Genomic DNA, 15,317 nt, shown 5'->3' with positions numbered 1-15,317 from the left:
TCTTTAAGAGGGGATCGTAGCAGCCGTGCTGACAATGTCCTGATTCAGGAGCCTGGATGTCAAAAGAACCAAATGCCGATGGTGCCATGAACTTGGCAGTGCCCAGAGGTCATTTGAAGGTGATCAGTGGGTGATGGGATCAGTGCACGCAGCTCACCCTCTCCTGCATCAAAGGTCCCTAGAGGGTGGCCCTCAGGCCGCTGGCGCTGCCGGTACGCACAGGAGTTCTGGCACCGAGGGTGAGAGCTGTACATCTGGTCAAGTTCCATCGCGTTCCACTGGGACCCCCTTGTGGGCGGGTGTATCTTCATTTGGGTCTGAAACTTGATCAGGGCTCCTGCTGCTGGCGTTAGGGCCCAAGCCAGGAACTAGATCCCGGGACAGGCTTACAGGGCACTGGGGCTGAAGCCCTGAGGGGGTGGCTGGGGACAGGCGGGCACCCCAGGTACAGCCGCAGGCCCCGACACCCTGCCCTCAGCTCACCATGGCCACCCAGCCTCTGGCAGGCTGTGAGGGGGCCTCAGTCAGTGGCCTCATTCTTTCCCTGCACAGAGCCCCAGCCCAGCCTGTCTGGAGCATCCCCTCTAACTGGCTTACCTGGAATCCCATCTGATTGGCTAAGACCTCTGGGTGAGGGTCCCGGGTCGGGCTTCCTAGGGAGCTGGCTTACCTCTTCCTTCTTGCCTCCTCCCTTGAGAATCCCAGAAGGGGGCCCTGCTGGGACCCCAGGGGCCTTGGGCCAGTTTAGACGCAGTGAGCACAGGCGTGTACCTACTGGGAGGAGTCTGGTGGGAGCTCCAAGGCTGTGGCCCTCCCGGCACTAGGCCTCCTGAATCCTGGTGCTGGACGGGGGCGCGCCCACAGGGACCCATGTGGATCTCCCAGGTCCACGGAGCCGGGCCGGGCTCCCAAGGCAGCCTCGTCTGCCCCGCCAAGTGGCTGCCCCTCACGCCTTGTCTGCTCTCAAGTCCTCTTTGGGCTGTCACTGGCCCTGGCTCCCTTGCTGACCCAGGAAAGGAGCTCCGTCACTGTCTCTGCGACCTTGGGTGGCTCTAGGACAGCCCCTCCCCCTCAGTGCCTTGTCCTTTGTCAGGACTCAGTTTACCTCCTTGGCCCCGGCGGTCCTGGACACAGAGCATGATCCCCACTCCTTCCCATGTCTTGAGTGAGGAGGGGTGAGGTCAGTGGTCAGTGTTGACATTGCTATGGGCCTGGGGCTCCCGGGTGACCACCAGCCTCCCCTCGGGTACCTTTGCAGATGGTGGTTCTTATGGACCCAATGGAAGACCCCGACGACATCCTGCGGGCCCATCGCTCCCGGGAGAAGTCCTACCTATTCGACGTGGCCTTTGACTTCACTGCCACCCAGGTGAGGGGCGCCTGGGCCCAGGGACACGCAAGATCCTCTCTCTGCCCTTTGACCCCCTCAGGAGGGAGTCCTTGGGGGGCCCTGCCACCGACCCTCAGCCTTCCTTCCATCACTTGCTCTCTCCCCACACGTGCAAGCGTGCGTGTGCCTGCGTGGTGCATTCAGAGCCTCCTGCGTGGACACCCCCCGGTCAGCACGCAGAGGCCACCCTACACGGGGACCCACACAGCACACCCCACGGGTGGCCCCTACGGGAGCTGGAGGAGAGTGCTTGAAGCCCATCTGGTGCCGGGAGGGGAGCTTCGGGAAGCTGACACCCTCCCAGGGACCCCCGTCTTGCCCATCTGCGGGATGCTGCCAGCGGCAGATGTAATGCGTGCGTCCTCGGGGCTGGGGGCTGGGAGCCGGCTGTGGGGGGAGGCGTCTCAGGTGTCCTGAGCTCTCTTTCAGGCTGGCATCCCCCCATGGGGTGAAAGCAGAGACATCCACCCCCCACTTCTCTGGGGCCGAGGGCTCCAGGGACAGAAGCTGCTTCTGTTGGGAGCCAGGATGTGCCCGTGGGCCTGTGTGCTCTGCCCTGCCTGTGCCCAGGCCCCTGACGGGTCTCCTCTTTCCTGCAGGAGATGGTGTATCAGGCCACCACCAAGAGCCTCATCGAAGGCATCATCTCAGGCTACAATGCCACTGTCTTTGCCTATGGTCCCACAGGTGAGGGGGGAGCCCGGCCCACGGAGAGGACTGTATGCCCTGGTTGTCCCCTCTGAGACTCAAGCCCCCTTGCCCTCCACCACCGAGCTGGTCTGGCCCCAACCGGAGCAGGATCCGAGGATGGGACCGATTAAAACCACCCTCCCCCAGGGCCCCTCGGACCCAGAGCCCCATCCCCGGCCAAGGATGCCGTCTTCTCCCCTTCCCCCCACCTCCCTGGCCATCTGGGAGGGTCCAGCCTTGAGGACAGACCCAGGTTTGCCAGGAGCCCCCGCGCTTCCGGCCGCGGCCCTGCTCACCCGCCCCCCCGCTCTGCCCCAGGCTGCGGGAAAACCTACACCATGCTGGGCACGGACCGTGAGCCCGGCATCTACGTTCGGACCCTCAATGACCTCTTCTGTGCCATTGAGGAGACCAGCAACGACATGGAATATGAGGTGTCCATGTCCTACCTGGAGGTGAGTCCTCCCTCCACCCTGTCCCGTGGGCTTGGACAGGAGCTCCATAGCACCGGGCTGGCTCACCTCCTTGGGGCCAGGTCACGGGGCAGTTTGCTGGGGTGCTCATCACTGCCGCTCTCCCATGTGCATATGGTTGGCCTCCCTTTATAAAAACTGAGGCTCAGAGAGGTTAGGCAACTAGATCGAGGTCACACAGTAAGTGAGGGAGCAGGGAGTCAAACTCAGGACCCCAGGGCTTTAAAGCCGAGCCGTTCCCCTTGTGCCACACTCCAAAGCAGCCTTGTAGCTGAGCGCAGACCTCAGCCATCCTCCCAGACGCCATCGTCCTGGGGACACTCCTGAAAGCCAGCCCTGTCTGCCCTGCCAGGCTACCTGCCGGCACTCAGTGTATATAGGTACAGGTGGGAACTGCACGTACACGGACAGGCTGGGACCTGCCAGCCTTCGCTATCTTGCCACAGCCTCTGGTGCCCACCTGTATGAGTGCTACCACCAGGCAATGAGGGGTCAGCGGGGGTGGCCGGTGGGTGGGGTGCGGCACACAGAGGCCAGAAGGGGCAGGAGAGCCAGTGGGCTAGACGCCACCTGGCTCTTATCCTCTCCGGCTCCCTCCGGGAGCTGATAATCTCCTGGGTGACAGCTCAGGAAGGGCAGCGAGACACAGGAAGGGCAGCGAGACATTGCTGCCAGCAGCTGCTCCAGCCAGCGTGGTGTTGACTCAGCCAGCAGGATGCACTTGGGGGGCCTGCGAGGTGGGAGCAGGTGAAGGTAGAGTATGGGTTGCCTAGCAACAAACCGGGCTCGGCCATGGGTCAGGTCCCATCCCCTGTCCCGTGCCTGGCCAGCTGCAGGGGGAGTTCCACTTGGTTCCGATGCCTTCTGTACCCTTGGCTCTGGCAGCCCGATGTTTCCCTCTGGATGCTGAAGCCCCCTGTGCCCACCCCATAGAAAGGAAGGGGTCTTTCTCCTTAACCAGGGTTTCCCTGAGAGGAGCCTGGAGCTCTCGGGAGGGACAGAGAACCTGGCCATTGCCTGAACCTCCTGCCCTTGGTCTCCCGTTAACATCTGTCCCCTGCCCCTCCCAACCTGGCCCATCAGATCTACAATGAGATGATCCGGGACCTGCTGAACCCTGCCCTGGGGTACCTGGAGCTGAGGGAGGACTCCAAAGGGGTGATCCAGGTGGCCGGAATCACCGAGGTCTCCACCGTCAACGCCAAGGAGGCGAGTCTTGTGTAGCCGGCCGGGCAGCAGGGAGGGACACTAACCCCGGGGGGGATGGGCAGGAGGGGGCTGGGCCCTGCAGCCGGGGAGCAGCTGCCCGCTCAGCTGGGCTGGGGCTGCGGCAGACACCGAGAATCCTGGGTGACGCGCCCCCAGCCACGCAGACCCTGCGGGCTGACCGGGCAACCGGCCTCCCCGTTTACAGACAGACCCCGGCCTCCCAGGCCCCGCGGCACACAGCGGGCCGAGCCACCCCTGTCTGGGCCCCTTCCCAGCCTCTGGGATGCGGGACGTGGGAGCATCCCCGCGGGCCCTCAGGAGTGGCCTCCCTCCCCCGTGCCACCCACCCAGGTCATGCAGCTGCTGACCAAGGGGAACCGGCAGAGGACCCAGGAGCCCACGGCCGCCAACCAGACGTCCTCCCGTTCCCACGCCGTGCTCCAGGTGGCCGTGAGCCAGCGCAGCCGGGTCAGGAACACCCTGCAGGAGGTGCGGCAGGGCCGCCTCTTCATGATTGACCTGGCTGGCTCGGAGCGGGCCTCCCAGGTGAGGCTGGGGAGGAAGCTTGGGGGCAGGGCAGGGATGCTGGCTGCCCAGCTCCCCAAGGGGTGGGGTGGGGACTGTCCCAGGGAGGGCGGGGATGAGGGGAATCCCGAGGGGAAGGGACTGAGGAATGTCTCCGATGAGCAAGAGGGATGCGGGGGGGACCCTGGGGAAGGGCTCAGGGGCTGTTCGTGGGAAGGGGCCTGGGAGCATGGGGGTTTCTCCGGGGAAGGAGACAGTGGCTGTCCCGGAGGAGGCGGGGGACAGGCAAGAGAATGAATGGGCCCAATGAGGAGCTGGGGCAGGGGGGAAACAACGTCCCCCGACTGGGGGCGCCCTGGGCAGAGCCCGGGAGGGGGCCCTTGCCAACCACATCAGGGAGAGAAAAAGGTCCATCACCCATTTCTCAGCATCTGTCCCCCATCACTAAGCCCTGTCCGCCTGGCCCCGCTCCTGGGCCCGGGCCCCCTCCTGCGGGCAAACTTGGAGGTTTCACGGTCACGTGAGTGCTGGGGCTGGGTGATGTCACCGTTAGCACTGAAGCAGATGCAAGGGACAGGACAGCGCCAGGGAGATGTCACAGGGCTTCGTGTTTGAACGTGTGGGGTTGGTTTAAACGGGGTGGGGTCGGAGAAACACACCCCTCTCTTCCAGTAAAGGCCTGAGGGCTTCCTGGAGGAGGAGTACAGGGGAGCAGCCAGCTCCCCGCGGGGGGAGAGGGTGTGCCCCGCGGCCACTGGACTGAGTGGGTCCCAGCTTCACCAGGCTGGGCCAAGACGTCTCCCGAGGGCGGCTGTAGGCAGAGCCTCCTGGGACTTGACACTCTCCTGCTCTCACACCTACTTACATACACCTCAACCCATTTCCTCACTCACCGACTTCCTCATACACATATACATGCTGTCACATATACACATGCAATTCACACACACTCACCCCCCACCCCACACGCACACACAAACTTTCCTCTTCCCTCCCTGAAGCCTGGCGCACCCTCTAGAGCCGTGTGTCCGAGGCCCGGCCGGCTCTCAGCTGAGCTGCCTGGGAAGCCACGACCCACCTCCATCGCATTCTCGGCGCTGCCTTAGCTGTGCCGGGGGCGGGGCTAGGCCCGGGGCAGACGAAGTGCCAGGGTCTCAGCCCTCCTCAGAAGCCTCTTGTCCCCCGCTCTTGTTCAGAGGCCTTCCGGTTCTCTGACCTTCTCGAATGCCCTCCGTGACCCCCGGACAGAGGGTGGGACCAGGCCCTCAGCATCTCTCCCTTGCAGGGCCCCGGGGGAGAGGGAGGGGTTTACAACTCAGGATGACCCGGGGCAGGGAGTCACGCCCACCGCTGGCCCCCCAGACACAGAACCGTGGGCAGCGCATGAAAGAGGGGGCCCACATCAATCGCTCGCTGCTGGCCCTGGGCAACTGCATCAACGCGCTGAGCGACAAGAGCAGCAACAAGTACATCAACTATCGTGACAGCAAGCTCACCCGGCTCCTGAAGGTACCAGCTGCCGCCGGGCCCCGTGCCTGGGCGCCCAGGGTGGGGCTGCCAGCGCCACAAGGAAAAATGCAGGATGCCCAGCTGCATGTGAATTTCAAATAAACAAAATCTGTTTGGCTATAAGTGTGTCCCTTGCCATCTTCGGGACATACTTATACTAAAAACCAAAAAACAAAAGCTCACTTGTTATTTATCCAAGATTCAGATTTCACTGGGTGTCTTGTATGTTATCTGCTGGTGACTCTCACCAAAGACTGGGCAGCAGGGAGGGAAAAGGGCTGCATCTGACCCCCCACCCCAGGGCTGTGGGTCTAGGGGAACTGGGGGTCGTCTGGATTGGGGGGTTCAGGAGGTCAATCAGCATCATGGCTCCCAGAGGCTGCTGTTGGGAGGCCCCGCTCCTGGCTGGGCTCTGTGTTCAGTGCCTCGGCACCCCCTTTCCCCAGTTCCTTTCATCTTGTCAGCGAGTCTGAGTTAGGGGATTACTATTTCCATTTGCAGATGAGGAAACCGAGGCACTAAGGGGCTAAGTAACCTTCCCAAGGCCTCACACTAGTAAGTGGTGGACGCAGGGTCCCAGCAGAGGTCTGTCTGGGCTGATAGCAGAGCTGCAGGTGACTTAATGCTCGCTGGCCATCGACCTGCCAGCATCGCTGCACCTACAGCCTGGGAGGTAGGACAGTTAATTACTGCCACCCTCGAAACCCAAGGAAGCTGAGGATTAGAGAGGTGCTGGAGCTTGCCTGAAGTCGCCCAGCTGGTAACTGCTGCAGCCAAGGGCTTTGTCTCCCCTCAAGCCCGCAGCCCCGCTGTGCACCCTCTGTCTGTCCAGGAGGGCATGGCAAGCCCAGGGCAAGGGAGGCGGTGGCCACAGGCCAAATTCAACCCCCCTCACTCCAGCCAAGACAACAGTGCCACCAGCAGTCGGATAAAGGGGGGGGGACCTGGGAAGCCAGAGGGGCTGGGGGAGGGGCCCAGGGCCCCACGGGGCTCTTCCCCCTCTGGTTCCCAGCCCACCAGGGCCGCTGCCTTTCCTCGTTCTCACGTATGAGGGGAGGAGAAGGGAAGCCGGGAGACCCTGACCTGGATACTCGAAATTTTCAAATCTGAACTTTGGCGAAGAAGCTGGAATAGGGAAGAAGGGGGGACAGCCGAGGAGGAGGGGAGAGTCCTGTGATGCTCGCGGCACCAGCGCCTGTGAGAGCGTGTGTGTGCGCGCGTGTGTGAGAGAGACAGAGAGAGGGACACACACACGCGCACACGCACGCGCACGCACACACGCACATGCACGCACGCACACGCACGCACACACACACACACGCGCACACGGAAGGCAGGGCCCTGCTGACCACAGCCTGCGCTCGTCCCCGTCCAGGATTCCCTGGGCGGAAACAGCCGCACGGTGATGATCGCCCACATCAGCCCAGCGAGCAGCGCCTTCGAGGAATCCCGGAACACCCTGACCTACGCTGGCCGCGCCAAGCACATCAAGACCAGGGTGAGGGACCTCTGGCCTGTCCCCCAGGGCCCGCCTTCCTGGGCCAGGATTCGAGCCCCTGGACTGATTCCAGGCCCTGCCACCCCACCGCACATTCTCTGGAACCAGCCACCATTGCACTGGCCCCATTCCCCAGTCCAGTGTCACCCCTGTGCCCTTCCCTGTTGCCTGCCGGGAAGCCCACAGCCCCCGAGAGCCCCCTTCTTCTCGTTCAAGGTCTGTGCGCCCCGAGCCCCGTCATCCCCTTGCATCTTCCCGTTTTCATCTTCAGATACTCATTCCGATGTTTACCTTTCCAAAGCCCCTAATCCTAATAGACGTAATAGAGGTGACCGTTACCACGCGCTTATGTTGGGCCCTTTATCACATCATCTCATCGGATCCTCAAGTGAGGCAGGCGTTATTTCTGTCCCCATTTCACAGCTGAGGAAAATGAGGCTGAAGGGAGTTAAGTGACCTCCCAGCCCCAGGGCAGTGATGACGCTGGGACTACAGCTGTGTCTGCCTGGTTTCCAAGCCCACGTTCTCACCCTCTCTGGTGAACGTGTTAGAATCCTCGCTATCTGTTAGGACGTTTGTTTCCACCCGTGTGGGTAGAGGGGTGGGAATTCTAAGACAGAATTTCATGAACATTCTCCCGACACTACAACTCGCCAGCCATTGTTCCAGGCACTTTATGTTTTATCCCAACCCTCAAGAAACTTAATGATGGGAGGAGACAGGTAATAATAATACTCTGAATTGATAGTTCAGAATATTATTAACAGCAGAAGATGATTCCAACGATCGGGGATGGGGGTGCTGGTGGGATCCCATGTAGCTCTTTGGAGACGGTGAGGGGGAAACAAGGCGGGGGGTGGGGGCGTACATTTAGGAAGAGAGGAAGCAGTAAGGGTAGAGGTTCCAAAGGCAGGAAGGAGATGGTGTCGGTGGTGGGAGTGGGGCAAGTAGGATGGTTCCTCGGCTGGAGTAGAATGTTCCTGATGGAGCAGTGGGTCAAAAGAAAATCTAGAGAGAGTGGGGGGCGGAATTAGGGCATTGCCCCCAGCAAAGGGTAGAGGTTCCAAAAGCTCTAAGGAGATGGTGAGGGGGAAACAAGGCGGGGGGTGGGGGCGTACATTTAGGAAGAGAGGAAGCAGTAAGGGTAGAGGTTCCAAAGGCAGGAAGGAGATGGTGTCGGTGGTGGGAGTGGGGCAAGTAGGATGGTTCCTCGGCTGGAGTAGAATGTTCCTGATGGAGCAGTGGGTCAAAAGAAAATCTAGAGAGAGTGGGGGGCGGAATTAGGGCATTCCCCCCAGCAGTAGGGAGCCACTGAAGGTTGAGCAGGGAAGGCAGCCTTTTAGGAGTATGCCTCTGGCGGAGGCACGTAGTGTTGAGAGGTTGTAGGGTCAGAGGCAAGGAGGCCATTACTGTCAGAAAGATTAGGGGTAAGAAAGAGAAAAGAGGAACCCGCAGGCAGGGCCCGGCGTCCAGGTGACCGCACCTGCTCCCCTCCCATGCCCACAGGTGAAGCAGAACCTGCTCAACGTCTCCTACCACATCGCGCAGTACACCAGCATCATTGCCGACCTGCGGGGCGAGATCCAGAGGCTCAAGTGCAAGATGGACAAGCAGGGCGGCCGGGGCCAGGCCCCTGGCCGGCTGGAGCGGGGCGACATCTGTCACATCCAAGGTGTGGGGGGGTGAGGGTCTGTGTTCGTGGGAGCCCACCTCCCGAAGCCCGTCCAGGCCGTCTCAAATTGCTCAGGGGTCAGGCAGGGCTGGGTTCAAAGCTAGACTCAGATTCTTTCTGGCTGCGTAGCCTTGGGCTAGTCAACCACTCGGAGCCTTCAGTCCTTCAGTTGGCAAACGGAATCATGATCTCTGCTTCAGAGACTCGACCTGAGGATTAGGTGGTATCACACGAGTGAGTGGCACGTGGGCATTTAGCTGTGTGGGGCGTCGCTCTCGGGGCTGCAGCGCCGGGCTCCGAGACTGTGCCTGGCATCACCAGAAGGGATACGGTGCTCGTACATTTGCTGTATTTGCTATGATGATCTTCCAACAGATGGCAGTAAAGTGTCTAAAGGGCACCTTTTATTAGTTGACGGAAAGGTGCTCTAAAGGCTGGCGGAAGCCCAGTTCACACAGAGAAGCTGGGAATCACCTTTGGGTCATAGCCTGAAGACTCAGTGCGGAAGTGGGATGTGGGAGGGGTGTGGTAATCTAGGAGGTCTTTCTGGAGGAGGTGCTTGCACAGGAAGTCATTTGGGAAGAAAGAGAGGGGAGGGCCCCAGGTAGCCCAGACTTTCCTGGCCTGAGCCCTCCTCCTCCACTGACCTCCCCCACCTGCCGTTCAACGGCCAGCCAAGGTCCAACTGCGCGGCGAGAAGGGTGAGCCGGCTGAGATGGGACAGCTGCGGGAGCAGCTCATCGGCGCCTTCCAGGAGCAGATGGACGTGCGGAGACACCTGCTGGAGCTGGAGAACCACGCCATGGAGGTGCAGATCGACACCTCCCGCCACCTGCTCACCATTGCAGGGTAAGCCCCGCCCCCCGGCCTGGGACGGGCTGGGAGCCGGAGATGCGTGCCGTGCCTCCCAGCGCGGCCTGAATCCCGGGTCTCCCTCGGGGGTGGGGCTGCGGCAGCTGGGAGCACGAGAAGTCACGCCGGGCGCTCAAGTGGAGGGAGGAGCGGCGCAGGGAGTCCGACACCAAGGACGACAGCGAGAAGGGCTCGGACACGGGGGATGACCAGCCAGACAGCCTGGAGCCCCCCGAGGTGGCCTCGGCCCGGGAGAGCGTCGCTGCCCTGATGGGAGAGCAGAAGAAGCTACGCAAGCAGAAGGTGCCTGGCGTCGGCGGGCCTGGGAGGCCCGGCGGGGAGGGGCCGGCGGAGGCTGGCGGGAGGGGTGAGAGCCGGGAGCTCAGGCCTCAAATGCCCTGTGACCTTACCCAACTCCGTCACCTCTCCGTGCCTCTCTTACTCATCTGTAAAATGGGGGCACTCAGCCCTAGCAGGCTCGTTGGGAAGATTAAACAAATGCCTTTCACGTACCCAGGACTCAAAAAATGGTAGCCAATATCACAATTAGGATTTTCCAGATCTCTGCCCTCTGTTCTGGAGCGTGTCCTCGCCCGGGGCTTTCAGGGTACCATGAGCCCTGAGGGCATCAGCCGGGCTGGGGCTCAGCAGGTCCACGGAGCTGGTTCCAGGGATGGGTGGTGGTCAGGACGGCAAGAAGGTAGGCACAGAAGGGCCACTCGGGAGCGGCCCCCGGTTGCAAGGCCCGAGATGCAGCTTCGAGGGTGGGCCTCGGAATGGGGCTTCAGCCGGGAGCCCAGAGTCCGGGGACTGGAGGCGCAGGCACAGGCTCAGCGGGGGTGGGGGTGGGGGGCCCGAGAGCCCGCCCGGCGCTGACCCCGCCTGGTCCCCAGCTGACGCTGGAGCAGCGCTGCCGGGAGCTGCGCGCGCGCGGCCGGCGCCTAGAGGAGACGCTGCCGCGGCGCATCGGCTCCCGGGAGCAGCGCGAGGTGCTCAGCCTGCTGTGCCGCGTGCACGAGCTCGAGGTGGAGAACGCCGAGATGCAGTCGCACGCGCTGCTCCGCGACGGCGCGCTCCGCCACCGCCGCGAGGCCCTGCGCCGCCTGGAGCAGCACCGCGGCCTCTGCGACGAGATCATCCAGGGCCAGCGGCAGATCATCGACGGTAGGGCCCGCGCCCCGCGCGTCCGAGCCACCCACGGGCCGCATCGACCCGCGGAGGGCCCGAGGGCACGCGCTGAGCCCTGCCCCTCCCCCGGCAGACTACAACTTGGCCGTCCCGCAGCACCTGGAGGAGCTGTACGAGGTGTACCTGCGGGAGCAGGAGGAGGGCAGCCTGGAGCGGGCCACCATCATGGACCGCGTGGCCTCTCGGGCCCTGCAGGTGGGCGCCTCGGGCCTGAGCATGCGCGCATGCGCTAAGGGAGGGGCCGATGCCCAGCGCAGTGCGTGCAGGTCGCTGGCACGGCGGTGGGACCAGGCTGGCTGGTCCCCAGGGTGCTGACTCCTTCCTTCTTATCCCACCCAAAGGCTTGCCAAGCCCGAGTAAGCTTCCTTTCTCGGCGTATTCTTCTCTGGCGCTTGTCCCCGCCCAGGGTCTGAGGGTCAGGTTTGGCTATCTGAGATACGACAGATGGCCCCAGACGCCCTCCCAGGAGACCAGGCCACCAGGCAGTGCCACGGGGCATGCCCAGCATACCACAGCTTGCCCCTGGGGGACCCAGAGCAAGCCCACTGCCCTCTGGGGCTCCCAGCCCATATTACAGCCCCAGACACCCTGTGTGCCTTTGTCACCCTGTGCTGTCACCTGGCCCAGGACCAAGTCTTCTGACTGCCCCTTCTCCCCCTCCCCAGGACAGCTCCTTGCCCAAAATTAGCCGAGCAGGAACCTTGCTGACCCCAGAGTCTGACCCAGAGAGCGTGAAGACGCTGAGCTCCGAAGCCCAGCGCCTGCAGAGCAGCTTCCTGCCTCCGATCAGCGCGGAGAGGTGAGACCAGGGACCACTTCCTGCCAGTCCTTCCTGCCTGAGCCACCACACGCTGTGTCCCAGAGATGCCAGCCCAGATTAGGGCTTCCTGGGGAGGACGGAGCCGGAACGAAAGGGGGGAGGTGGCACAGGTCTGGAGCCAGGACTTTGGGGTCCTCTCTCCCTTTACACAACAGCTTCCCCCCTAGGGTGGGGGTGGGACCGCAGGGGGACCAGCCTGGTCAACAGATGCCCATCCTCCTCTGCCAACCTCAGTGAAGCCAACCACGTGTTCAAGGCCAGTGCCGGGGCCTGGCAGGTGAAGAGCTCCTCTGTGCCCACCCCACCCCCCATCCAGATTGGCAGCCTGGTGACGCAGGAGGTGAGCAGTGAGCACTGCCGGCCCGATGGGCTCCTCTGCTGCAGGTGGGAGTGCCAGGGTGGACGCCCAGTGGTTGGGATGGAGCCTTTCCAAAACAGCCCCCTGGGGACATAGGGTCCCTGCTGTGTCCAGTGGCTTCTCTTCCCAACCGATTCGTCTCACAGGCCCCCACTCAGGACAGCCTGGGCAGCCTGAGCGGCCGGATCACCTCCTCCCCTGACAGCAGTGAGAACCTGTCAGAGACCCCTTTGTCCTGCAAAGGTGGGCCCCCTGCCCACCCTGTCAGCCTGAGCCTGGCATCGCCTAAGCTGCTCAGATCACCCAGCCCAGAGCCCCTTCCTTCCCTCGGCCCTGCTAAATACACCCATGCGTCGGGTGCCGACCGTTCTAGAAAGAGAGGCAGCAGCGCCCAGAGAGGATTAACGACCTGCTCTGTCCACACAAAGCTGGGGGCACAATCAGAAACCAGAATAGGGAACACGTGGCACTTAGGATCACGCCCCACCTTCCCACTCAGAAATAATCGTAATAGCAAATACAGACCGAATCCCTACCCCCTGGCCATAGGCTATGCCCATTGTCTCAGTTACTCCTCATAACCTGGGACTCCCCTGGAGGTCTAGTGGTTAAGACTCTGCGGTTCTACTGCAGGAGGCATGGGTTCGATCCCTGGTCGGGGAACTAAGGCTCGGCCAAAAAAAAAAAAAACCCTCACAAGCCAGTGGAGTTAGTTTTACCATGCCCAGTTTACAGATGAAAGTAAGGCTCAGAAACTTGCCCAGAGTTTCTTAAACAGCAAGCAAGGGGGGATGCTTTGGCAGAGAAGGGGTGTTGGAGGTGCAGGAGGGGGAGGAATATGTGGCCTTGATCCCGGGTTGGGTGCTCCTTTGTCCCGCCGCAGAGAGGAAGGAGACCCTGACGGGCCCCGAGTGCATCTCGGTGAAGGCTGCCCGGCGACGCTCTCGGGCCCTGGGCGCCGAGGGGCGCCACCTGCTGGCCCCCAGCATGGAGCGCAGCAGCCTGTCCCTGCACTCGCTGAGCGAGGCTGACGGTGCGCGGCCGCCCGGCCTGCTGGCCTGCAAGCGGCCACCCAGCCCCATGCTGCGGCACGCTGCCAGTGAGGACAACCTGTCCAGCAGCACGGGTGAGGCCCCATCGCGGGCATTCGAGCATCGTGGCGACGGCCCTGGGCCCTGGCTGCGTGGCCCGAAGAAAAGCCTGGGCAAGAAACGGGAGGAGTTGCTGGAGGCAAAGAGGAGGAAGCGGAGGTCCCAGTCCTCTGAGGTCACAGGGCAAGGGGTGAGTCCAGGGGCAAGGACTTGGCGGGGCGGGGGGGGGGGGTCTGGGCCCCTGCCTTGCTGGTGGGGCTCTGAGGGCTGGATTGCTCCAGCGGCCCCAGGGTACCCCTAGCTGTGCACCAGCCGCCACGCCGTATCCCCCCAAGCTGGCAGAGCGGCTGGGGCAGACCCCTGTATCAGATCCCCACGCAGCTGACACCTCACCGCGCTGCTCTGCAGCCAGCACAGCTCTCCCGCCCCAAGACGCACCTCCTGGGGCCCCACCCCGTGCAGAGCATCTCGGACCACAGGGTGCAAGTGTGCGGGCACCCAGCCCCTGGTACCCGGCATCTGGGAAAGGTCACCCTGCCTGTGGCCAAGGTCAAACTCCCTCCAGGCCAGAACACGGGTCAGTACCAGCAAAGGAGGGAATGGGAGGGGAGCGCTTGGTCAGCCCAGGGAGGAAGCATGTTGAGCTCCCTGCCCTAGGGCTGCCCCCTGCTGGAAACAGGGCTCTCGAAGAATATTTGTGGGACTGGCACCTTGGGGTTGTGCCCCTAGGGAGTTCAAAGCCACTGGGTGATCAGAGGGGATGGAGAGGCACTCCTAAAGCACTGCACGTGGCCCTTCCCCTGTTGCAGGCCCTGGGGACTCCTCACCCCTCGCTGTCCCCTCCAACCCAGCTGGTGTTTCCCAACGGGCCACCCGGGGGCCCCGCCCGCCCCATGGCACAAGCACCCATGGCAAAGATGGACGCTTCCAACATAACTGAGGGGCCCTGCCTGGAACCGGCCCTCCTGCCCCCAAGACTGAATGGGGTGTAGCAGGAAATGGGAGATGGAGGCTGGGCAGATGGGGGTGACCTGGGAGCAGGAGCTCCGGACCTCAGAAGCCTGGGGCTCCTGAGACCCAGGAACGGTGAGGGTGCCTGCCCGGCACTTCCGTGCTCTCGGTGCCACTGGGAAAGGGAGGCACGGCCGGGATGGCAGGGCTCCCTGGCCTCCCAGCCCGGGACAGAAAACCCTGCTGCCAAAACCCTGTTCTGAGACCTGTGGCCCGACTTGGCCTCAGAAATGCGGGGGAGGGAACTGTTAATGGGACAGGGCTCCTGGGCCCACATCTGGGCCAGGAGCATTCACGTACTGTGGTTGGGGTCGGGGAGGGAATCCGGTTTTGTTACTTAGCAGTGGCTTCCGCCCCCACCAAGCCCCCTTTTTAACAATAAAATCCCGTTTGAGTCTTGATGGTTGTGTTGGAAACTAGACCTTGTCTGAAATGTGGGGGGGCCGTGACTGATTAAGATTCAACCCAGCTCCCCACCACCACCACCGGCCCCTAGTGCCCTCTGGCTGGTTGTACAGCACCACACCTGGTTGTACAAACACCTGGGGGAAAGCAGTTTTCCTCTAGACCCTGAGGTCTTTCCCCAGGAAGGGCGGGGCTCTAAGGCCCATTCACGTCCCCTCCCACCAGCCTTCCCCCCTCCCCAGACCCCCTCCCCGGAGAGGTCAGAGACTTGGGGTGGTCCACCACCCAAATGAAGTGGTTACCCCCTGCAAGCCGGGACTCGGAAGTTGCTCGGCTAAGCCCCCCAGCTTCAAGGCGAGAAAGCTCCCACAGGGGTACCTAGTGCCTTGACCATTGGGATGCTTTTACCTGCCCTGTTCCCTGTGGAGGTGGGGCCCTCAGGGAAAAGCTAAAGAAAGATGGGGAGCCCCTGATCTGTGCAGCCCTCCTTGGACTGTTTTTACCCACGAACTGGGTGGTTTAATCATCCCCTCGCCTCTCTGAGCATTGGTTTATTCTACCAAGAGCGTTACCTTCAAGTCAGCGTGAAATCAGCTCCTGAAACCAGGCATCTGGTCTACCACCCC

The 15,317-nt window shown here is 62.5% G+C and overlaps 1 protein-coding gene across 1 annotated transcript; it reads left to right on the top strand.

Moving 5' to 3' along the window:
- The first annotated feature begins 484 nt into the window (after positions 1 to 484).
- On the top strand, positions 485 to 14,726 carry KIF19 (kinesin family member 19). Its single transcript, XM_028485700.1, has 19 exons — positions 485 to 523; positions 1,259 to 1,369; positions 1,990 to 2,077; positions 2,399 to 2,535; positions 3,637 to 3,762; positions 4,114 to 4,308; positions 5,650 to 5,796; positions 7,172 to 7,294; positions 8,801 to 8,966; positions 9,641 to 9,815; positions 9,923 to 10,121; positions 10,712 to 10,982; positions 11,080 to 11,201; positions 11,672 to 11,805; positions 12,061 to 12,166; positions 12,331 to 12,427; positions 13,068 to 13,465; positions 13,693 to 13,852; positions 14,085 to 14,726. The coding sequence occupies exons 1-19, from the start codon at positions 485 to 487 to the stop codon at positions 14,213 to 14,215; spliced, it is 2,925 nt and encodes a 974-aa protein (XP_028341501.1). The 3' UTR covers positions 14,216 to 14,726.
- The last annotated feature ends 591 nt before the right edge of the window (positions 14,727 to 15,317 follow it).

This window comes from Physeter macrocephalus, unplaced genomic scaffold, assembly GCF_002837175.3.
Source record: "Physeter macrocephalus isolate SW-GA unplaced genomic scaffold, ASM283717v5 random_536, whole genome shotgun sequence".
In the NCBI taxonomy this organism is placed as follows: domain Eukaryota; kingdom Metazoa; phylum Chordata; class Mammalia; order Artiodactyla; family Physeteridae; genus Physeter; species Physeter macrocephalus.
The sequence above is the reverse complement of the archived record's forward strand: the minus strand, read 5'-3'. Positions and strand labels throughout refer to the sequence as shown.